Below are 23,038 nucleotides of genomic sequence, written 5' to 3'. Positions count from 1 at the left end.
AAGGCCATCAATTTCTCTCTCAACTAGCGCCTCAGATACTAAGCGCAGTTAAGCCTTCATAAAAGGGTCAAAAATACGAATTAGAGACCCGGGATGTATACGGAGAGGTGTGGCATTTTGGGAATGATATAGAAAGAGTCAAAATTTCTCTATTTCTATGTAACAGGGTGTTGCCTAGCTGGAAACAAAAAGAATAAACAAACCATCTTGCAAAGAAGCAATGTACACTAATCATCTTTTAGTCTTCCGCAAACTCAAACACGACACTCTTCGGCTCAACATAGGTTCCCAGCGGCTTATACTCGATGTTTTTGTATCCAAACGCTCCCGGGCCACCATACTCCAAGCCCCGAGGCGTGTCCGACCATCGGGGCGAGCACGCAATTCCGAGCACGGTAACCATCAAGCCGTACCTAAACTCCGGTACACCCAGCGCCTTACCGGACTGCGTATCCAGGACAGAAATCAGATCCGGCACCATGGCGATGTACTTCTCCTCGCCCGTCTCAGAGATGTGCTTCGCGTAGATATTCTCATTCTTGAAGGGGATCTTTAGCGTCCCGCCCACCGCGACGGCGGGGACGTTGTCGGAGCCGGACTTCTCTTCCTCCGACTGTTGTGTCTGCTGGATGGTGATTTCGCCATAGGAATGGCCCTTGAACAGGCGTCGCTCGACGGCGATGATCTTGCCGCGGAAGAGGACCTTGGCGGTCTCAGGACCGCCGATTTCGTCGATCATCTGCTCAGCGACGGTGGAGAGGGTGTTGTTGGCGTGGGCGCGCGCGATGCACCGCCCGATTCGCCAAGCGAGAGAGATGGTGTTGATTACGCTGTATTTGTGGACGCGGTCGGTTGTTGTGGGTTTGGCGGCCATGCCGACTCGGGAGCCCATTTCGGAGCAAGAGGCGCGGAGGGCTCTGTCGACGATCTCGTCGTCGGTGGTCTTGGTCATGATGATCGAGCGGCCGTCGCCTGAAGCGATGGCGCATGGGACTAGTTGCTTCTCTTCATAAACACACATGGTGGTTTGCCAGTATGTTGGATATGCACGGCCTGGATATATGTCAGCAAAAGGCTGCCGCACCTATTAAAGAGAAAAAGGGGCTCACATACCCATCCAATCCGCATCGATAACCGGGCAGTCATGATTCTTCGTAGAGCCTAGGGCCAATGGTTGAAGTCCGTTGGCACCTCCAATCTCCAAGCCCATGACAGCGTCGATAGAATCGTGTTTAAGGTATTCCATGAGTTCCAGGAATGCATGCTCGGTCTCTTCATGTGCCAGGCGCTCGACAGACACAGCGGGAGATCCCATGTGGCCACCCCCTATTCATGAAAAAATTTTTCTTAAGTATGAGATCGAAAAAAAAAAGGAACTGGAGGAAATAAGCAATGCAAAGAAAACGGACTTACAGTAGATCAGAGCATCCTTTGGCAATGAAGATGCGTCGATGATTCGAATGGTGTGACCTTGTCGTATCTGATCTCTGATTCGGATGTATTCGCCAAAAGGCGAACCTCCACCGGCACAGCCAAGCACATAGCACCCGTCGGCTATCCATTGAACATCGAGCTCAGAGACTATCCATTCGGGTACCCCTGTCTTGGGATTTTTAACCACCTTTGGTCTGTACTTCTCAATATCGATGGCGGCGGCATTAGGTTCATCAAGATGAGCATCCCTCTTGGCCGCCTCCTTGTAGATCTGCTCGTCATCTTCGTCGTCATCGTCAAGCAAACTGTCACTGGGCGGCACACCGTCTGGGGATAACTCGCCAACCGCTCTTGCGATAACGCGCACCTGATTGGCGACGTACTGCAGCGGGAGAGCATCCACCTCGGCCAGGTAGACCGTTTCACGTAGCGCGCCGGATGCAACCGCCCGCTCGATGGCTGTCTCTTTTGCCTGTTCCACGATCTCTTTGACGGTTCGCTCTTCGCTGCTCTGGATCATGTCGACGGTGCCGCCAACCTTTGACATCGCCGCTCCGACGGCGTTGGCAACGGAGTGGAAGGGCGGACAGATGACCTTGGATACACCGTCTAGTTCTGTAGGTGCAATGGCGGAACCGCCACCGACCAGAAGGACAGGAAGAGGAGCGGGGGAGGTTTTCATCAGGTCAACGACGTTTTCCAGCATAGTCTTCATGCGTGCCCGGGCGTCGGCAACGGTGTTCTGGTCGACATCCTGGACGAGGTTTGGATCTCCAATCTTCTCACCCGCCGCCACTGCGATATCTGTGGCGGTGAGAACGTCTCCGCCGAAAACCTTGGCTCTCGTGCTTAGGAAGTGGCCGACGGAATCGGGGCCGACGGTCACTTTACCATTCTCGGAGCGAACGATGGAGCCGCCACCCAGGCCAATAGATTCAAGGTGCGGCATGCCAAAGTTGATCTGAACGCCGGCAACGGTCACGTAGGCGGAAGCTTGACGTGGGAATCCAGATGGAAGGAGGACGCCAACGTCGCTGGTCGTTCCGCCGATATCCACGACGATGGTTGCGGTTTTCTCTTCCGTGCCGTCGCTCTGACCGCTGAGGCCAAGATACGCGGCGCCTCGCATGGAATTAGTTGGTCCAGAGGAGAAAGTGCGAATGGGGAGGCGGGCGGCGGAGGGTGCATCGATCAGAGTGCCGTCATTCTGGGTCAGATACAAGGTGCAGTTAAGGTCCAGGCGCTTCATGGCGTTCTTGAAACCTCGAATGGTCCGTCTGGCAAACTTGAGGATCGACGCGTTCAGGATAGATGCGTTTTCTCGCTCGAGATATCCGATCTGGGAGACTTCGGAGGAGCAGACGATGTCCACGTCCGGAAGCTCCCGGCGCACGATGCGCCGGACATGATCCTCCTGGTAGAAATGGTCATCGATGGGGGAGAAGACGCCCGATATGACGACGGCGTCAAGCCCCTTTTCCTTGATGATGGCGCATTCCCTGACGATCTGGTCCTCGTTGATGGGAGCCTCCTGGGAGCCATCGATGTGGAGGCCACCGTCGACGTAGCAGTAGTAGCCGTTCATGATAGACTTGAGAACGGGCGGGAAGTCAGAGAAGGGCGGGACCTCTCTGGTGAAGGTCCGCGAGAGCCGGATGATGGCCACCTTGGACAGCCGGCGAGCGTCATGTTCGACGATGGCATTGATGAAGTGGGTGGTACCGATCGTCAGACACGCCACCTGGTCCCGGGGTGCCTTGGACTGGTCCAGGACGCTGCGGACGGCGGCCTCGATCCCATCGGTCACGTTGGGACTGGTGGTGGGAGTCTTGTGCCAGGCGACAACGCCGCGATTAGCAGACTTGGTTTCCCGTGTGTCAAGGATCACAGCGTCGGTGTTGGTGCCGCCAACGTCCACGCCAATGCGATAAGGTTTAATAGCAGCTGCCATCGTGCAAGATATCTATGCAGCCGGAGTGGGGGCGGGCGGTTGGTTTAGGAAAAAGGAAAAGACGAAAACTGATATTTCTAAGATATCAATCCCGGGGTATAAGTCTTTTTGATAAGGGAGAGGATGGAATCGCTTGCAAGAGGAAACAAGCCTATATATACTAGTAGGAAAAAAAAGTATGAAAATGAAGAGAAAATGAAGAAAACGGTGCTCTACGCTGTCCTTTGGTCTGACGTATCTATCAGTCAGCTTACGGAAAGGGAAAAAAAAAAAGAAAATTTATATATATATAAATAAATAACTAAGAGACGAAGGAGGAAGAAGAAGAAGAAGAAGAAGAGGAGGAGGAGGAGAATATCGCCCTTCGACCGCAGCGCCAGGACCTTATATGTCCTCTTCCCACAAATCTTCCTTTCAACCCCCCCGCCCCATCCCCTCTCTCTCTCTCTCGTCTCCCCCCCTTGTCCGTGGACTCATCGATACGCGGGCATCCCCACCGCCGACAGCTCTGGTTGTGAGAAGGTTTTCTGGCCAATTACCCGGGCCAACGTGACCGGATTCGCAGGATGCCATGTCCGGGCAAAAAAGACCCCCCAACCCACCACCCTCCACGCCCAGATCACCACCACCTTTGCCCGGATGGAGCTCGCCCGTCCGCTGCTTGTCTCTCTCGAGTCTTTTGAGCTGCACGGAAAACACGAGCACCGGCCACCTGCGATTCCGATTGGCTGGGGTCGATTCCGTCCCCGCGCGTCGGTTTCCACCAATCAGCGCGCTCTCCCGCCGGGCACTCGAAGGGGCGGAATCGGAGACCGATCGCGGAGGAAATTTTTTCCCACGTTGCATTCTTCGCGACTTCAAAAAAAAGGACATCGAGGCGTCTTTCTGCAGGACATTAGCATCATAGTATATATATATCTGCAGGACATTAAGCGTGCAGCATAGTATATATATATATATATATATATATATATATATATGTACATATGTCCTGCACGTCCGGAGTACATGCATAAAGTACTTACATGGCTAGCACGATCATGATGTGGGGATAAGGTTGGGCTGGTTATGTAGTTTCAAACCAACTAAACTAGTTGGGTGGACGAGCTCAACCACCATCCAGCCCATCCTAAGAGAGCTTCGAGAAAAGTTTACTTGGATCAACTCTCTCGCGGTCTTGTTCTGTCCCTGGGGCAGGCTGCTGCTCCGCAAGCCTGGCCAGATGAGCCGGAACCATGCAGCTCTAACATCATCATCATCATCATCATCATCGTCTTCGCTCTCACCATGGGGAGAACCACCGTTTCCCATCCGGCCGCAATCTATGGGGTGTATCGATATCTCTCCCATCTTCTATCTTCGCATCGCATCGCGTGCGACGGGAAACCCAGGTATATGGATGGGGGCCCACACAAACCCAGTCTCCAGGAAGATGGCTAACTAGTGCAGAAGTACAGACTCCTTCTCAGGATGACCCAGGGCCCAGTTCCATATCCTTTCTTTTTCTTTTTTTCTTTTTTTTTTTTTTTGTCGGGATTCTGATTTGGTGAAATTCGCCGGATGCTTCCCCACAAAATGCCACATGGGAAGCAAGCAAACTCCGTCTCGGTTGACCTCGGGCTGGTATTTCCCGGGGCAGCTTTTTCCTTATCAGGGTCCCCAGCCTCTTTTTGGGTTTGCCAGTCCCTTCTCCTGTCTCCCAGACTTTCTCCAAGAGGGGGGTTCTCCATCTGCACGGAATAGAGCCTTTCCGCCTCGTCTCGCCTCCAAGCGACAGCTTCTCCAAGAGATAGCTCCGTAGACATGTCCTCCCAGCGACATCGGGAAAAAAAGTATTCATAAATGCTGCCTCCTCCTCCTCTCCACTCGCTTCCCGAGGGGAAGTTGTCTCCCTCCCCCGTCATCAAATCGCATTGCTACGCTACCTAGCAGTGTCGATATCGTTTCTCCCTTCTCCTTTTCTTTTTTTTTTTTTTTTTTTTCTTTTTTTTTTCATCCCATCATGTCTTTTCGTAGGGTGGTCGAGTTCCTCTATGTTCCCACCTCCAAAGAAACGACATCTTCAGTTTGGATCAACGATGATATTCGTCCCTTGCCTCCTCGCCGGAGGACATGGAACGTATACGCCTTCCTGTCCTTCTGGGCCATCAACCAGATTGCCCTGAGTAATTGGCAGAGTGGCTCCTCACTCGTCGCTTTCGGCCTCAGCGTCTGGCAGACTGTTATCGCCGTTATCGTTGGAAAGATCATCATCGCCGCAGTTGCGGTCTTCAACGGTTTCGTGGGCGCCGAGTGGCATATCGGCTTTCCCGTCTATTCTCGCGTGGTCTGGGGTATCTACGGCTCGTACCTGGCTCTCCTCCAGCGAATCCTGCTCTCCGTCGTGTGGTTTGCAGTTCAATCCTGGACCGGCGGCCTGTGCGTAACCGCCATCCTCGCCTCGATCTTCTCGGGTTTCCATCGCATGGAGAACACCTTCCCGGAATCAGCACACATGACCACCAAACAATTCACCGGATGGGTGGTCTACAATGTGCTTACCATTCCGATCCTATATCTCCCACCGGAGAGGACAAAGCGTCTTTTTTACGTCATGAACTCGATCTCCTTTATCACGCTCGTGGGAATGACGATCTGGGCCCTTACCGCCGCACATGGAGCTGGCCCCCTCCTCACACAGCCTTCCACGACGAGTTCCTCCAGCGAGCTGGGCTGGTCGATCGTGAACGGCATCACCACCGTGGTCGGGGGCATCGCCGTCGGGTTGACGAATCAGCCGGACTATTCCCGATTTGCAACCAAACCCGGAGACCAAGTCTTTGGACAGTGGTTCTCCATCATTCTCCTTGGATCCATCATGCCCACTCTCGGCTGTCTCGTTTCCTCCGCGACGCAGAAGATATACGGAGTTGCTCTGTGGAACCCCCCGGACGTGGCTCTCATGTGGTTGGAAGCGGATTACAACGCCAAATCGCGCGCCGGAGCCTTCTTCGCAGGGACCGGCCTGGTTGTGTGTCAGCTCGCGATCAACACGATCGATAACGCTTTCTCCGCCGGTATGGACCTCAGTGGCTTACTGCCGAAGTTCATCAACATCCGACGTGGGGCGTATATCGGCCTTGTCATCTCCATTGCCCTCTGCCCTTGGGAACTTCTCTCCTCCGCTGGCACATTCATCAACGTCCTGTCGGCGTATTCTGTCTTCCTCGGACCCATGTGCGGCATGATGATCAGTGAATATTGGGTGGTTCGATCTCGCAAGATCAAGCTGTCCGACCTATATCACCCTCGTCCTGAAGGCATCTATTATTTCTGGCATGGGATCAATCCTCGTGCCTTTGCTGCTTGGGTTGTTGGCTTTGCACCACAGCTTCCGGGTTTTGTTAATGCCATCAACCCATCGATCCCCGTGCCCCAAGCATGCGTCAAGCTGTACAATTTGGCATACCCTCTCGGGTTTGCTATCAGTTTTGTTGTTTATGTCTTGATCAGCAAGGTGTTTCCGCCGCCTGGGCTTGGCGAAATCGACGATGTTGACCAGTTCGGAACGTTTAGCCTCGAGGAGGCTGAAAGGATGGGTGTGGTGCCGGCAGAGGACAGGGTTTTCGCCGAATTCAAAGACGAGGAGAAGGCTGCCTCGAGTCATATTTCTTAGGGAGTTGTGCCAGGGTGCATTTTAAGGCATAATAGTCCCCTCAGTTCCCCCATTTGCTATTTTTACTTCGTTTTAAATGATGCACAAGGTGATCGATTATTCGCCTATCGAGTTGTAACTATACCCCCCCCTTCCTTTCATTTGTTTTTTTTTTTTTTTTTTTTTTTTTTGTGTCAAACAAACTTCAGAGAGAGATGAAGATCCCGCGCGCCAAACACTACTGCAGTTTCAGAATTTTCAGGTGAGAGAAAGTGAAAGTGGAAATAGTTGATATGATCCCGGGCAGGGTGAGATAATGACCGCCAATAGATCTACGGATGGCAGCCGTAACTTGGATCGAGCAATGGAATCGGTTTTCAGACTCAATCTGTTCACTGTGGGTGGTTGTCATATTATGTTTCTGATGCACTGCAGAAGTTGAAACAGACTCTCGGAAATGTAAACTATTAACTAAATTCCGTAAACATTCTGGAGGTAGAAACTGGCGCTACTCCGTACTCAAATCAGCATTATCGTTGCTCTCACGACTCCACTAAATAGGGAAAAAGGAAACACACAACGGCCACAACCAGGACCCTGAACTTGCCACAGGGGCAGCGCCGTGATGACAGCCCTTGTTGGGACTGTGCTCCCATCGTCACTACAACACATAAGCCACAGCAATGGCATAGTTACATTGTTAAGAACGGAACATAATCCACCGACAGCACGTCTTATATATACCGTACATTGAAGCCCATCCTTAAGCAGTGAACGCCGCTGGTCTGTGCAGGACCGTATGGAAGCCAGTTTCAAAGTTTGGCTGTTATGAAGTATATCAAATATAAAGGATACAGGAGGTTAAAAGTATGACCGGGAAAGAGAAAAACAATGTAAATCTTGTCTACAAACGGGGACTGGACCCTTTTGACATCCCTTACGTGCATTAGATAGATAGGGTATTACCGGCTCAGAAATCTCCCGGGGATCTCTCTGGCTTTCCCTTTCCTTTCTAGTATCGTTATCTCCGTTGGTGGTAAAAATTGGATTTGAAATATATTCTTTTTATCATAGTCACTGGTGCGGATAACTAAATGACATATAGTGTCAAAGACGCGCGGGAACAGAATGCAGCGAAGACAGCAGAGAAAAGAGTATTGAAGTTGTGAAAAGAGAAAGGTATTATTACCCTTGTTTCCCTGGCACTTCATGAGGGCGACAAACCCTCAAGCGCGTAATCCGCAAGCCTTAATTCCTATTTCCACATTAGACATTAGTGAATGCGTCGGAGATATAATTGGGTGCTCCGGATGGAAAAGGTCGTGATATATGGTGAGACGAGTGCTTTTAGATGGAAGGGGCTTTATAATAAATGTCAGCTGACCTCGAATGAATTGTTTATCAAGAGGCTTGTAATGGAGTAGAAGTAATCAGTGCAAATGCCATTGTATAAAGTGAGACGTTCTTCAAAGTACGGCCTGTGTAGTGCCCATCAATTAGTTAACTGCCTTCAAAGTTGATGAAATCATCTTTCTATACTGCAAGAGTCGAGAAGCTACAACGTAATGTCCACCAGGCGGAGGAAGCCAAAGGCAAAAGGCCCTGGTGATCGCGGCACATTCTTACCTACCCATTGCCCAAGCCTTTGGTACTGGGCGTTTCTTCCCTTGGTCTGCCAAAGCCGGAGTGTGGTTTCGGTGCTGCTGCTGATACTACAGGATTGCCAAATGAAAATCCGCCAGTCTCTGGGGTGGATCCAAATCCAGGACCAGAGACAGTTTTAACGTCCCCAAAGAACTTTCCGGAGGATTGAAAACCCCCAGAGTGTCTTGCGGAAAATCCAGATGGGGCCTCCTTAGTATCAGGGGAATCGTTTCCCAAGTTTGCAACATCTCTTGGGAATGAGAACATAGAAGACTTGGAAGGGGGAAAGGTCGATTTTGAAGTTACTAGTGCCCCGGTTTTTGTGGCTCCAGAGTTTTCCATACAAATCCCGGAAATGTCGGATTTTTTAGTCGACGGAGCAGGGGCTGAGCTATTAGTTTGAAATACGGCGTTGGTCGCGGTCTTGACATCAGAGGGGGCCGCTGAAGACGGAGTATCGAAGATGGACGGGGTGTGTATGGGCTTCTGCGACACCAAACCGGCGGAATTCTTCTCTTTGTGTTGAATTCTAGCGGTCGAATCTTTAGACAAATCCGCTGTTGAAGAGGAATGCGTTGGACCTTCCCTACGCTCGCTTACTACCTGCAACAAGTTTGGTGCTCCTAATTCACATAATTAAATATGAACAGCCGTTTAAAATGTCAAGGGGTTTGTTTTGGGAAATTTACCATTGACTCGAGTGTCAAACAAAGCTTCAGTACCAGTAATATGATGTTTACAGACTTTTAGCGCAGCATTCAGCCTGGAAAGATCTGAACGGAATTGCTCTCTGTTCCGCTGAACATACATCGGTTCGGCAGCGAGCCGCCTGATCTCTTGATCGTCCATGTTGCTTACGGTAAGAGCTGTGAAGATCGTTTCGAGGGGAGTAATAAGGCAATTCTCCGTGACCAAAATAGCTACATTATCGATAAACGTCGTTCGGGCCATCTTTCTTCAAAGTCAGCGCATATATCTAGTCATTCGCAATCTTCTTCGATATTTCGGAATACACCATGTGAAGGCAATCGGACCGGAAAGCCTTGCGACAGGTGAGAGTAGAATGCTGAATTCGACTTACAATATAGTATACCTCCATCAGATCAATAATTTCACGTGCCGCAAATTGATTGCCCGAATCCTCTTCAAGATCGGATACCGCCTTTTGGATATCTCGAAAACTAAAAATAGCCTTGCTCTTATCATTAGCCGCACTGGGAGACGTCTCCAAAAGCTTCCGCTCCAGCAGCGCAAGGCGACGTTCTTGCCGTCGGCCGTCCATACATTTAAGAAACACTCCATCAAAAGGCAGTGGATGCCCATTTTTATGGTGAAAGACTAGCTCTTGAAGTTTTTGCAGGGCACGTTCTTTCATGGTTTCCAGAGCTGGATTCAAAATGCCGCTCATTAGGGTTCTGTAGCTAGCTTTCTCAGTGAGATGTAGCAGCAGCAGCTCTGTAAAATCCTTGATTGCACGCCAAACTTTTGTCAGATATGTCTCTGCAATGCCCTCCCATGGTTTGGACTGATCGCGGAAAAGCTCTCCGACGAGAACTTGGTTGGAAGTGCCTGGAAGTTCAATTCCTCGGTTTTTTCTTGCCATTTCGCTAACCTCTTTCTCAAGGTCAGCTACCGTAATCGTTGCAGAATCGCTGCATTTCCCCACTGAGGAGTTAGTCGGGATTTCGGGTCGCCGGTCTTGGGATCCACCCTTAGGATCCTCGTGAACAATGAGCCGACGACAACCTTTAGTCATCATATCAAAGGCAAAGCTTTCATTCAAGCGTCGAACGACAGCTCGAAGCCTCTTAAAGTCTGATGTAGCGGACGTCGCGTAGATCCCCCCGAAAAAACCATCCACGTACATGCCATTGACCGCCTGGCTCGTGATTTTCTCAAATCGACTGCTCACGTTGAGGAGATATGACCGCTTTTGCCCAGCAGTAGCGCGTTCTTCTCCAAGCTGGTCTAGCTTGGCTTGACGGTCGCAAATCTTGCTTTCAATATCTTTGATAAGACTTGGTAGACTGCGACTGATATGGTCTAGTAAAATGGTGCTCAACTTGGGTCTCAGAGTGTCTATCCCAACATATTCACGAGGGATGTTGGTCCACTGGCCATCTGAAAAGAACTCCCGCTCCATTTCATCCCTGCCACCATCAGAGATATCCCGTGTGTCGTAATCCCGATTTCTCAGCGCATGCCACCCAAGCTGGAGTTTGATCCGCTCATTGTTTACAAGGTCAATATACATCTGTTCTTCCTCAGAGCCTTTCGGCAGCGTGTCTGGTTTGGTTATAATAGCAAGAGTTCGTTCGCGCTTCTTGTCGTATTTTTCCGCAAGATCCAAGACCTCTTGGTTGTTGTATTCGTTCTTGGCAGAAATAACTGCAAGTATAAGGCTCCGTTGGTTGCTCATGTATGACTTGACCAGATTGCGGACAATTGGGATTCCTTGGGCCCCTTGCTCTTTGCTTTTAGCATGATACAAGCCGGGCAAGTCAACGAGAGTTAGTCCTGGCTTGTCGGGCCCGCTAATTTCGACTTTGAGTACATCGTCGCTGAAGCCTGCCGTTCTTTCGTCTGCAGAGGAGATTCCCATGCACTCCTTCGCCGACTCGATCAGGGTAGAGAGCGGGGTGTCGGGCGCCAATGTAGTCGGGAAATTACGGAATCGCCTCTTCTCCTCTTCATCCACTCGAGAAGGGCCTGGCTCTATCGTGACCCTGATACCCGAATCAGGTTTTCTTCGCAGGATAACCTCAGTTGCAAATCGGGTGCAGACACCACCCTTGGCCGGAAACCGTACACGCGAAATGGCTTCCAACACTGAGCTTTTGCCGCTTGACTGATCGCCACACACGATTAACTGAGGTAGCTCGACGAGGTGGCCCAGGTGCAGCGATCGCAGCTCATCGATGGCGTCGAGCAGCTGTGACTGCTCAGACTGTAGCTGGCCTAGAGCATCGCTATCGAAGGATTGAAGGGCCATGTTGAGAATGAGAAGTTACACAAACACGTAGACGCGGTAAAAGGTCAAAGTATTTTTGCATGGGCACCGGTGAGAAAAGCTGCTGTGTCTCCGTGAGAGTTAGGCGCCGGGGGAAGAGGCCTACTTAAGTCTATATGCTGGCTACTACTCCGTAGCCAGGGCAGTGATTTCATGGGCGGTTATGCATGGCGACTCCCCTGATCTTTGTTGCTGCGCCGCCACTTGTCATTGGAGGACTTTGTGAGCAATGCAGGCAAGCTGCATGCACCCCAGCAATCTCTCCGAATACAATTGGCGCTGGCCATGAAGCCAAAACCCGTAGGTTCGGCTCTTCCGATTCTTTTTCCCTCATTTAGCCTAGCTCCCGATGTTCAGAGCATCTGCCGTGTACCCTGTACTATCCATAGTTACCCACGTCTACCTCGCAGGATGTGTTCGCCTCACTGTTGGGATAACCATCAGCAGCTTCTGCGGACGGACCTCACAAACGGCGTCGGAATCCTGAGAAAGATGAGATTCCTTTAAGCCTCAAGGTCCATCACCAGCTGGAAGTGTTTTTGTCCAGGGGGAAATAGAGAGTATCGTGTCTGCTTGGACCAAAACACCAGAACAAGATCCCCAAGACAAGAATACGAGAACAAAAAATACAATGACTATATTCCATATCATCTAGCTGAGAAGATTGATGTAAGGGGGGAAAAAAAAAAAAATGAAATAAAAGATAAAAATATAAAATGAAAATGAAAATGAAAATGAAATACTTCGTACAATAACTTCAGAACAAGCGACAAGTGGCTTTGGCATGTTGGACCGGGAGGACATCACTCGCTCTGAGTGGCTCGGCTAAGTTATAACTCGAGCTAAAAGCCCCTTTTTTGACCTTTGCGTTTTTCAGTTTTCTCCGACTTGGCTGCTTTCGCGCATCACCTCGAACTGCTGAAAGGGTGCAGACTCTACTCCGTACTTCGTACTTCACTTCATATTTAGCGCAATTGGCTTTTCACTGCAGCATCTTTTAATGGTCACAACTCACATCCCGATTAGCTGCGAAGATATTTGCTCGCTTATCAGGATCTCTTGGATAAATTGACTTATAGATCGCAGCTTCTCGACTACATTCGCCAGTCTCTGAAGCACAAGACACAGTCTTGATTTGGGGATGTGGCATCGCTAATCTCATATCCAGGGTGGAAAGTGAGAGTTCCTGGCCTCACAATTTGATTTGAAGAAAAATGTGTCTCTGTCCTGAGAAAAAAGCGACTACAGAGTACCAAAGCTGTGATTATGTTGCCAAACCACAGCGATCTGCTGCAAACAGGTATCCAACCTGACCGTCTAACAAAGGCACAGTCTGGAATGACCCAGTATCTCGATGTTCGAAAGATTTGAGTGCTACAGTCAATCAAGCAAACATAAAGGAGATACGAATGTTTCTTGGAGACTATCAGGAATACCTTGCCTTTTAGGTGATAAAAAGTTTGCTAATCCATGATCCCGGAAATTCAGAATAATGGCTCCTCTGCCATTACTATTCTCCTCCTACTCCTCCCTCTCCTCCCTTGGAGGAAGCCCGTCTCCCCCTCCCCCTTTCGCGAAGGTGGGTCAATCCGTAGGCCTTGGTTCTACAGGTCTACATAAGTACTCTGTACTGGGTTTCCCAATCTCTAGTGAGCTTCACACCCCAACTGATAATTAGGTCACGCTGGCCTCGGTGGCCAACTTTGCAGGTGTTGCGGGAGAAATTTTCAATTTCCAGCCTGCCACTAATTTCTTCTAGGCTGTTTCTGCTCCCTCTCCCAAGGGTGAGTTAACCCCCTCCGCGAACTAATTCTCGATTCATGCTGACCTTAGTTTGCAGTTGTTCTCCCCTCTCTATCCCGACGGGTAATGTGAGTCTTCCATTGTTGGGCGGAATAATGGCGTCCATGATCAAGATCTTCTAGCGTTTGCCTGTGTCAGCGGAAGTGTAACCCTTATGTTGACATCCCATGAGGGACAGTTCCTTTGTGACCCTGATTTAATTGACAGTTGGATAAAGTGTCATCCACATTTTTCTACGATCAATCTGAAAGATGACTTGGTAGAGGTGTTCAACATCCCTGCGCGGATGGCCTACATGCGACTTCTTGTCGGCCATCTTGCTGAGTCCACGCATAACATGGCGCAGAAAGTCACCCATTCGGTGCTCTTCATTGATTTAACCGCTATGCTGCAACCTGCTCCCCGCTGTGCTGGCACATTCAACGCTGGTCTCAGATGATCCATTGATATTTATTGGCACTCTTCGGGACGGCATTCTTAAATCGGCCCCGGTGATATGATCGAGCGTCTTGGCTACTTTATTAAAGGAGAACTTAGGAAACGATGAGGGCCTCGAACCCTGGACAGCGTCTGAGCTCCGAAGGGCTGGGTTGATGTTTGGTAATAACATTTCATTTTTGATCCCTCCGACCTTTGACAACAAGAAGGGGTTTGGGCTATGTTCTAGCAGCTCATGATGTGGCATGCTTGTTTTTCCCGGTCTCACGGTCGCATCTTGTGTTGATCCCTGAAGCCGCCACGCCGACAGTCATGATACGCTTGACTTTTGTGTCATTAGCAATTTCTTGACCGTGCAGACTTCTTCGGTACAGGTATATACGTCCATACATACAAGGCATAGGAACATAACCGAAACCGAACCTTGGATCGAAAACAACTTGAGCGAAATCGTACGCCTCTCATATTTGTGGCTTCAAAACCGGGCTACAAAACACAGAACCGATGGCGCTTCCTCAGACTGGTCAAGATTGTTGGCAACGCGTCCGGGGATGCGGACATGTCCCCCTTCGCCGCAGCAAGTATATTCAAGACGGTCAGGCTACGACGCGGGGTGCAATCATCCACTGGCGCTAAAATTCTCCCTAGATTACCTTAGGAGTCCGCTATTTGAGGACGCCTATGTTTTGTTGAGCTCACAGCCACCACCGACTTGGGAGCGTATCCAAGGTTACTCAGAACTGGAGAGACTCAAGAAGCATGCAATATTCCTTTTCCTTTTTCTCTTGTTTTTCCCAAGCTGATGCGGCCTACGAAAACCAACTTAGTTCTCCTCCTGGCCCAGTGAATAGCCAGTGCTCCAGTGATTCAAAGCAGAAAGCTGCCCATCGCTCCATGTGCATTTAATGCACTAAACAGTTAGTTCTACATTGCTCACATTTAAATTAATGGGACAAACCCAGCTGTTGTAAAGTACAACTTGTTGAGCTTCTCCACAGGCGCTCTTTATAACATTCCTACTATGCAGCAGCTCGCGTCTGGCTGGGTTGATATGTCTGATAAACTTTCGCAAGTCCTCAAATCAGGACAAAACAGATACAAAGACCCTAACATGTTCAACATAATGTGTTCCGAACTGGATGGTGAAGCCAGTGACTGCTCTACATAGTGACAAACTAGTGCCTTTTGACAGGCCCGATACAATTACTCTTCTACAGAGTACTCAACCAAATAACTACACGGTTACTACCTGACAATATCCAGGACCAATTATGACTGTTATGGGTTTTCTCATGTAATGGGGATTGCTCTACTATTCAATGCAATGAATGCTGAAATGGCAAAATTTAACAAATATTTCATATCATCTACCAACAATACTGTTAATATGGTTATATATTAGGGGCATCGGAGCACTCCTCCCTATACCCTTCCACCAGCCATGCCCGTGAATATTATCACTACATGCATGTCTTGTTACTACTCATTATGGGGTTCATAAATATTCCTTCCAGTCTCTCTTATAAAATATCAAAACCACAAAACGGCAAATAGGCATTGTCAAAGTGCCAATATGGCAGCGCAAGGAGTGCAATATATCCCTCCTGCTTCAAGACATACCGCAGTAGTCATCAAGAAGCCCCTGGGTTCATAAATGTTGACATATAAAATATGCTTTGAAAACAAACGTTGTTTCTGCAGCTCTCAACCCAACCATTAGTGTATACACGGCTCTAGTCCTCAGTGTCTTGAATTATTTTCTACCTCTTGCGCTGTCTTTCCATCTATTATAACTCCACAAAGGCACTGTCTCTTTTTTGGAGGTCTAGCTTAACTCTCTCTTGCTAGTTACTATACCTCCCAGCAAGAGACACGTCAGGAAGCATATGGGCAGGGTCTGCAGATACATTCCGCCGGATCACAACCCAGTGAATCCAGCTCGCCTGTCAGACAATCCAGACCGCCATTGCAAGCGCATTGCACCTGAGTTAAGCGTGTAATAGAGCATCACTGGCTCAGACAACTAAGATGCATTTAAAACTTCCAGAATTTTCTTGGAATACTTTGTTACAATGTTCCCATTCCCAAGTCACTATGCGATTTCAGTGGTAGGAGGTCCTGTTCACAACCAATTCAAATAATGACGAGCTTTCCTTTGGCGCAGAAAATCCCATGTTGCAATGATTCTAAGCTCTCTGCATTCTGTAGTTATCATCAAAATAGCCTGAAAGCTACTTTTGACCGATCACTTGCTCAGCAGACATCATAAGAGTAACTCATCCGTCGCTATGTAACTAACTACGGAGCACTGAGGAGTCGAGATGATACACTTTCACCATACTCCGTGCAGAGTACAGAGTATAAGGATGTTATATACAGAGTACTAACTATAGGCAAAGTTACTTAGGACTCGCGAAGACTTTCATTATTAAACGACCCAGCTTAGTTCAAAAGTCAACATCGGGCTTCATTCACTCCATACGGAGTACATATCTCGTAAGTTCTCGCCGCCATTGAACATGGCTCCCGGACCCACCGGGTTCGTCGGTGAGTGGGTGATTGACTACACTAGCTACGAAGTTCCTCCCGCCACATTGCTTTTTTTTCTGCGATCCGTTGGACTTGTGTGACGTCCCAGGCGTGGTGGCTTGCAGATCTCGCCGCTCGGATCTGCAGGGCTTGCTCGAGCGATCATTCGCGATGAGAACATTTTCAAGGACCCCTGTCGACCTGCAGTCCTTGGGAACACAGTTCCAAATAGTACTAACCACTTCGAGAATATCAATATCACGAACAAGAAAAGAAACGTGGATTTAACCGCACAGTGGCAAATGCTTCACTTTACGGAATCCACAGCGTTCTCGCTCTTGCAAGGGCTGTATATCCAATACCTGCTTGGATGCTTCCAGTGTTGTCCGTCCCTACCTTGAAGCAGACAATGCCCAAAATCCTCCCCAATTTCCACGGAAAAGCCCGGCGAACGCTATCATATGCAGGCTGTGACATGGGGACTCGAGATAGGGAGACTACGCCGCGTTCTATAACCCGGAAACTCGGCTACCCTTTGTCACTACCTGAGACTATCTCTTTGGTTTTCTTTCTCTTGCAATAATAATTTTTCATGGACAGACCGGCTTTCGGGATTATTCTAGTAACTGGTTTTGCGGATTCACGCGCAAGACTCCGTTTTCCGGATGCTTTTTCTTGTATATACCCTCCATAGCATCAAGCCAACCTCGTACGCTCGTCTAACAAAATATGATGAAAACCAGTTATGATGCGCTGGTAGCATGGTCTCTATAACGCCCACATCGGCCACTTTAATTCATTTTGCCGTGCATCTTCCCTTTGACAACAATAACCCCCAGCTATGGCTCGTTTCCCTCCACGTTTTCCTCACAATGCTCATTACCGCATTTACAAACCTGACCACTGCAAGAGCGCCAGTTGATAGAGATATCCATGTCACGAGTCACTATATTAAATTCTTTCGTCGCCTCCGGATCTAGTTCGGTCCAATTCCTTCCCCGGACCTGGGGTTTCAGTGGCCCTAAGCTAGACTCCTTCTTTTTTTGTTTTTTTATTATTATTATTATTATGATGATGATGATGATAATGGAGTATATATTTTTTTTATTTTCTCGCAAGCAGCACGAACGCTTTTCCTTTCTTGGTCGACGAAGAAAATGTCCTACCGGCATCATAGAAAGCAAACGATATCCATTTATGGCAGTAGGTCGAGCGGGAAGTATGAGCCCCGATTGGGATGGAGTGGGACGGACGGTAAGATATGTCGACGTATCTCATCAAGGAATTGGGATTTAGAGGGACGTTTAACCCTATGATGGTGCGGTGTTTTCCACCCTCTGTTTGAGTGAGCATGGACTGATCACGCTAACTGCAACGTTCGCAGGGTACGGAGCACAGATCCCGTATGCCCATGCGGCCCACCGGAGTCTACAGAGTCTTTAGAACTCCTACCAGATATCGGATGGGCAAGCGCTATCCCCTTTCGCCTCGCGGACGTTAACATGGATATACAGGGCTCAAGCCTCTACTTCACAGACCTAGCATACCGCGACGAGGTACGTACTCTACCGTTCAACACTTCTCCCCCACAAGCCTTGCTATATATCTCCTCCTCATGTCCCACCCCGCAAAACAGAACTGGGGCCACACTCCGCTCGCACCTGGTATTGTGGCCAAGCCACCATCGGCAGCTATGTCCTCATCTAGTGCGACATAACCATTCCCCCAACAAGAAACAATGCTGGCATCGAATACAGATGTATCCACACCTTCAACAAATCCACCCGCCGCTTCCTCCTCTTCTCCTGCATCAACAACGCTGTTGCTATTTTTTCCCACGACAATGATGGGAGGTCGCTACGATCCCCGCCCCAACTGGGCGATCTAGCACCGAGCACGATGAGGATTGTGGTTAAAGGACTGGGCGTGGACATTCATGTTATAGTTGGGAGGAAGATTGTTGGAAATCAACGGGCGCACATGGGGTGGTTTGGAATAGTGGAAGGATGTGTTTACCGCGAGTATATGAGGAGGGAGAGTATGGCGATCATAGAATAAATGGTTTTGCAGCGATGATAGCTTTTCGGTTTGTCGGCCCCGAGCTTTAAGATTGGGGTTAGGGATACGGTGCACGAAAGGTGGGTTGTGCCGACACTCCCAGATTCTACGTGCTTGCCACGCTATCGATGTGCAGTTGGTTTGGGTAACTCAATTTTTATATCCGGGGTATCTATTGGAACCATGATGGTATGCCGGAGAAGCCGGCGCTGTTGAAAATGCAACATGGTCACAAGATGTCAACGAAGAACACCGGCGAGGTAAATATAAGGCAAAAGGGTATTTGGCAAGAAGAAATTCAAAATTAAGTACCTCCAGCAAAACAGATTCCGCGCTCGAGCCAATGAAAAGGCGGGGATAAAAAAAAAGGGTTTATCCACGGTAAATACCTCTCGGAGAGAATAGAAAATTAATATAAATATAGTATCGGCAGTCAAGAAATCCAAAAATAATTAGAAAAGAAGAATAAAATTAAAATTAGGTAATAGAGAAATATGAATAAAACTGTTTTAGAGCACCCAGAAAACTAGCTCAACAGGGAGCCAACAAGGACGAAGCTAGATAGGATACCCAAAAAGGGGACACACCTGATAAAAGCACATCTTTCACAACGCAACAACTCCCTTGTCAAAAGACATATGCGAATGGGTGCATCTGTAAACTTCTCCGCCCAGAAAAAAAAGGTATAGCAGCAAGAAGTAGGGACATAAAATTAAAAGAAATTATTGCTGCGGGCACAAAATTAACAGAAATGCGGATCATAGCAATCATATAAACCACGTTGGGGAATCAAATTATGAAATCGATATTGGTGGAGGAATCAAAAGACAAAAGAAATTTCTTCGCTAAACGGATATCGGGTGGATTGAATTTTTATCAGCGTTAACCGTGTTATTATCGCGATGACATGGTCTAACAATAGAAACATAGCGTTGCACATTTCTTCACTTTTTCACAGCTGTACCCACAACTGATGCTGAAGTTGACCTGGTTGTGCTTGAAGAGGTACTTGTGTCGGATGCAGGGTCTTTGCCACAGCCTTTCACAAGAATGTGTCTCTAAACCGTGGGTCAGTATGCAAGAAGTAAATATATTATAATTTGGGCGGTGGGGCATACCTTGAGGGCATCCTTTCTAGAGAAGCTCTTGTCACAATGATGGCACGGGAATGGCTTTACAGCCAGATGTATCCTCTTATGTCGTTTCAAGTCATGATTTCTATTGAAGCTTTGTGGGCACAGATCACATCTGAATGGTCGGTCATTTTGTGGGGGTGGAACAAGACTATTAAAGTGATGTGCGTGCGGATGGGGATGCCCGCTGTACACATGATGTAAACTAGCAGCATGACCGCTACTGAAGCCAGGAAGAAGGTTGGGTTGCATGGAGCCTATTAGCGCCATTTGATTGTTAGGGCTATGGATGTTGCTCATAACGGGGCCGTTCATAGCCGGAAGCGAGTAGGACGGGTACGGACGTGTAAATTGTGGTAGCGGCTGTTGAGTATCGAGAGGATAAGGGACTGGCATTCCGGGCACCCTTGCAGATGATGCACTGGAGCTTGAGGGGTGTACTGAAGACGGCCCACTCTGGAAAAGGTTGTAGTTTGATGGAGTTGGGGAATGTTGTGAACCTCCATAAGCATATTTTTGCCCATAAGGATCAAGATGGTTTGCCTGGGATGCAGATTGCGGTTGGATAGGCCCGCTGGTTGGGTTCGTGTAGCTCTGGGCCATTGGAGGTTGGTGTGATTGAGGAGGGTGCTGTGGTGGTTGCTGGCTTTGAGATTGTGGCTGCTGCTGGTCGTGAGCTTGTTGCTGAGCTGAGGAAGCAGAGAGTGCTGGCGAGGGAGAAAGCGGAGAAGGATACACGGCGTTTTGACCGTAAGATGGTGCTAGGCTGTCCGGCATCGCTGATGAGTGTGAAGTATTGCGACCTGATTTCTGTGAGCCGCTTAATGCTAAACTAAACGGAAACTCGCAAGCAACAACGAAACGTACCAGGAGCAAGACTGTATGAGGCCGTTGGCCAGTAAGCTTGTGAATATGGCTGAACTTGGCCAGGAGTATCCGATGTTGAGTTCTCTGGTGGGGTTAAAAGATTTCCGACTTTTACACCGCCTATGGAAGGCTGCCCTGCGTTTACACTCGAATGCAGTGGATGTTTCGGCTGGGACGACTGCTGGGCCTGGGGGTTGGGGAGTTCAAAGCTGGGGAGGGTTGCAGAGGCCGGTCTTCGTTGCCCTAAGGATTGTTGCATACTAAGTGCGTCAAAAGCCGCCCCCATTCCGGGCGGGGAGATCGTAAGCGTAGCCACGTTGACGGAATATGGAGGGAATCGCTCAGACCAGGCAGGCGGCACCGAGGGTCTTCAATTGGGTAACAGGGAAGGGGGGAGGGCTATGTACGTTCTCTGACACGCAGAGATCGGGATATCGAGATAGCAACGCTCAAAACCAGCTTCCACAGGACAAGTAACGTAGGATTGTGTTCGCCGGCGGGGAAACTGGAATTATATTTTGGACAATCGCTCGAGATCGAAAGAGGAGGTGTAGTTCGATGTCACAATCTGGTCGTCGCGACAAGAAGCCAAGCAACTCCACGCGCAACAATAGCTACTTCTATCAACAGGTAAGTATATCCTCAGCATAATCCGGGTGGAGGTAAAAATTCGGCGGAAAAGCTCAGGTAATAGGCCTAGAAAGAGAACCAGGGGGATGGAAGAGGCGTTCAGTTGTGGCACCCGTGTGACATTAAATATGCGCCGACGGGCTAGGATCATACATGGATTGTTATCTCGAGGGTATGTGTGCAACAAACCGGTGTCGGCAGGGTTAACAGATCAGGATCTGGCTCAGGGGATGTGGGGAGATCGAACCAAGGTTGACTTTTTGTAACTGTATGTACGTACATACCTTCACACCGCAAACGATCTTTCAACGTGAGGGCAAAAATTTCCTGAACAACGCGGTTCCGGTTCGGTGTATCTGAATTCCAAGGTTCGCCGGGGAAGTTAATCCGTTTTTGAGAGGGCAAGTATCTCTTTTTCTTGGACCAAGAGGTGAAATAAACTCGGTTGGGTTTTTGAGGGGGCCGGTGACCAGAGCTCGCGTTGGATTGAATCGCGGACAGACAGAGAAGTCGAGTGTTCAGGTTCAACTTCTTCGAACGACAAGATCGGCACGAGAATCGAGAGATACGGATGTTAGTTATCTGCAATTGAAGGTTGTTGACAGATGCACACAGGTGGAGAAGAGTGGCACGACGATCGCTGGTAGCTTAGGAATGTCCCTGGGGTCGGCACTCGTGCTAATAATGCTTCTCGATGTATTTCCCACCCGCGAGCAAATCTGGGACACTCGCACCACTGGAGGAGCGCCCGAAAATCTATTTCTCACTTGGAGGGGAATTGATCCTGCCCACTGCTGTGAATCGATGAGAAAGAATGTGTAATAATATCCGACTGAGTTTGCTTGCAGCCGTTTGGGACCTGTCCACTGGTGGTACCAACCTCGGCGTGTGCGGGGAGTGGCGACGGTAGGATAAGGTTACCCGCACTCCGTATCGTTGCGAAGGACAAAGGGAGAAGCGAACCGGGGGGGAGGGGGGAAAAAAGGCTCAATCCACGTTTCGTCCAGTCGGAAAAAGGAGGAAATATGTGGTCAAATATATACGAAAAACTGAATAGAAAACATACAAAATAGTGATGGCTGCGACCAAGGAGAAGAGAGTGTGCTTTCTTTTGGATGGGAAGTGGTTATTGTCTTTCAGGACCCGGGGTCTCACGGCGGGAATGAGAAATCAGAAAAAATCACCCGACATCGCCAGCAAACTAGCGGTTCTTGACTGGTAGTGACCCCAAAATAGGTTGACTCGGGAGCAATCCCCAAGGACGTACAGAGTTCTGTACGAAGATAGAAGTATGTACTGTACATTAACCTGTGGCAAGGATGTTAAGCTGTATCCTTCGTATTTATTATTGAAGCTGTGAACCAGCCAAAATATATAACCAATAATTAATGCACAGCAGTGAAAAAGAAATGAGTGGAAAAGAAATTTTCATCAAGAGCGATTGCGTCGATCTCCGTCTGTCTCTTTGTCAGACTCACGAACCCTGGTGGACGGACATTTTTCAAATGGCATTAAAATTGAATTGATCTACTGCTGAAGGGTTCTTCTCCAATCAGAAGTCCAGGGGAGAAACGGAGGCATCGCATAATGAAGAGGGGAAAAGGAAAAAGAAAGCAAAAAACGAAAGGAAAAACAAAAAAAATAAAAATAAAAAAAATAAAAAATAAAAATGAAAGATCCGATAGTCGGTCGAAGAATCAGGAGCCGAGAACCCTCAACAAGGCTGGAATCCACAGCCTGTGCGGTGTCGTTGAAGACTTTTGCCTGTATCAAATACCTGTTGAGACAAGGTCGCAAAACCACACAGGTCAGCGACAAGAGGGAGACCCGAGCCAGGCCTAATGATGGCTAAAGGCAAAAAAGAAAGGCCGTTTTTCTGCTCGCGATAAAAGCCCGAATTTTGGGGA

At 48.8% G+C, this 23,038-nt stretch overlaps 8 protein-coding genes across 8 annotated transcripts; 3 read left to right on the top strand and 5 right to left on the bottom strand.

The window, feature by feature from the left end:
• Positions 1–238: 238 nt before the first annotated feature.
• CIMG_10019 (hydantoinase) lies at positions 239–3,385 on the bottom strand (the record flags this gene model as incomplete). Its single annotated transcript, XM_001238996.1, has 3 exons — positions 239–1,053; positions 1,114–1,326; positions 1,414–3,385. 3 exons carry the CDS (start codon positions 3,383–3,385, stop codon positions 239–241), a joined length of 3,000 nt encoding a protein of 999 aa, XP_001238997.1.
• Positions 3,386–3,799: 414 nt separating this feature from the next.
• On the bottom strand, positions 3,800–4,735 carry CIMG_10018 (uncharacterized protein; the record flags this gene model as incomplete). Its single annotated transcript, XM_001238995.1, has 2 exons — positions 3,800–4,270; positions 4,472–4,735. The coding sequence occupies 2 exons, from the start codon at positions 4,733–4,735 to the stop codon at positions 3,800–3,802; spliced, it is 735 nt and encodes a 244-aa protein (XP_001238996.1).
• A 652-nt stretch (positions 4,736–5,387) lies between these two features.
• On the top strand, positions 5,388–7,040 carry CIMG_10017 (NCS1 nucleoside transporter; the record flags this gene model as incomplete). Its single annotated transcript, XM_001238994.1, has 1 exon — positions 5,388–7,040. The coding sequence occupies one exon, from the start codon at positions 5,388–5,390 to the stop codon at positions 7,038–7,040; it is 1,653 nt and encodes a 550-aa protein (XP_001238995.1).
• Positions 7,041–7,945: 905 nt separating this feature from the next.
• On the bottom strand, positions 7,946–11,655 carry CIMG_10016 (dynamin GTPase; the record flags this gene model as incomplete). The annotated part of the gene is made up of 6 exons (XM_001238993.2): positions 7,946–8,109; positions 8,209–8,274; positions 8,404–8,497; positions 8,646–9,286; positions 9,353–9,614; positions 9,745–11,655. The coding sequence occupies 3 exons, from the start codon at positions 11,653–11,655 to the stop codon at positions 8,646–8,648; spliced, it is 2,814 nt and encodes a 937-aa protein (XP_001238994.2). The 3' UTR covers positions 7,946–8,109; positions 8,209–8,274; positions 8,404–8,497.
• A 1,510-nt stretch (positions 11,656–13,165) lies between these two features.
• Positions 13,166–13,915, top strand: CIMG_10015 (uncharacterized protein; the record flags this gene model as incomplete). The annotated part of the gene is made up of 4 exons (XM_001238992.1): positions 13,166–13,252; positions 13,433–13,457; positions 13,514–13,544; positions 13,684–13,915. The coding sequence occupies 4 exons, from the start codon at positions 13,166–13,168 to the stop codon at positions 13,913–13,915; spliced, it is 375 nt and encodes a 124-aa protein (XP_001238993.1).
• A 2,470-nt stretch (positions 13,916–16,385) lies between these two features.
• Positions 16,386–17,206, bottom strand: CIMG_13532 (uncharacterized protein; the record flags this gene model as incomplete). The annotated part of the gene is made up of 3 exons (XM_004444595.1): positions 16,386–16,644; positions 16,760–16,911; positions 17,129–17,206. The coding sequence occupies 3 exons, from the start codon at positions 17,204–17,206 to the stop codon at positions 16,386–16,388; spliced, it is 489 nt and encodes a 162-aa protein (XP_004444652.1).
• Positions 17,207–17,573: 367 nt separating this feature from the next.
• On the top strand, positions 17,574–18,519 carry CIMG_10013 (uncharacterized protein). Its single transcript, XM_001238990.2, has one exon. The coding sequence runs from the start codon at positions 17,946–17,948 to the stop codon at positions 18,288–18,290; it is 345 nt and encodes a 114-aa protein (XP_001238991.2). The 5' UTR covers positions 17,574–17,945; the 3' UTR covers positions 18,291–18,519.
• Positions 18,520–18,951: 432 nt separating this feature from the next.
• Positions 18,952–21,206, bottom strand: CIMG_10011 (uncharacterized protein). The gene is made up of 3 exons (XM_001238988.2): positions 20,502–21,206; positions 19,620–20,437; positions 18,952–19,559 (listed from the first exon to the last, which is right to left on the bottom strand). The coding sequence occupies exons 1-3, from the start codon at positions 20,785–20,787 to the stop codon at positions 19,446–19,448; spliced, it is 1,218 nt and encodes a 405-aa protein (XP_001238989.2). The 5' UTR covers positions 20,788–21,206; the 3' UTR covers positions 18,952–19,445.
• Between the last annotated feature and the right edge of the window lie 1,832 nt (positions 21,207–23,038).

The sequence above is a fragment of the Coccidioides immitis genome (assembly GCF_000149335.2).
Source record: "Coccidioides immitis RS genomic scaffold supercont3.5, whole genome shotgun sequence".
NCBI classification, from domain to species: Eukaryota; Fungi; Ascomycota; class Eurotiomycetes; order Onygenales; family Onygenaceae; genus Coccidioides; species Coccidioides immitis.
Note: the sequence above shows the minus strand (reverse complement) of the source record. Positions and strands in the feature narration are given on the sequence as shown.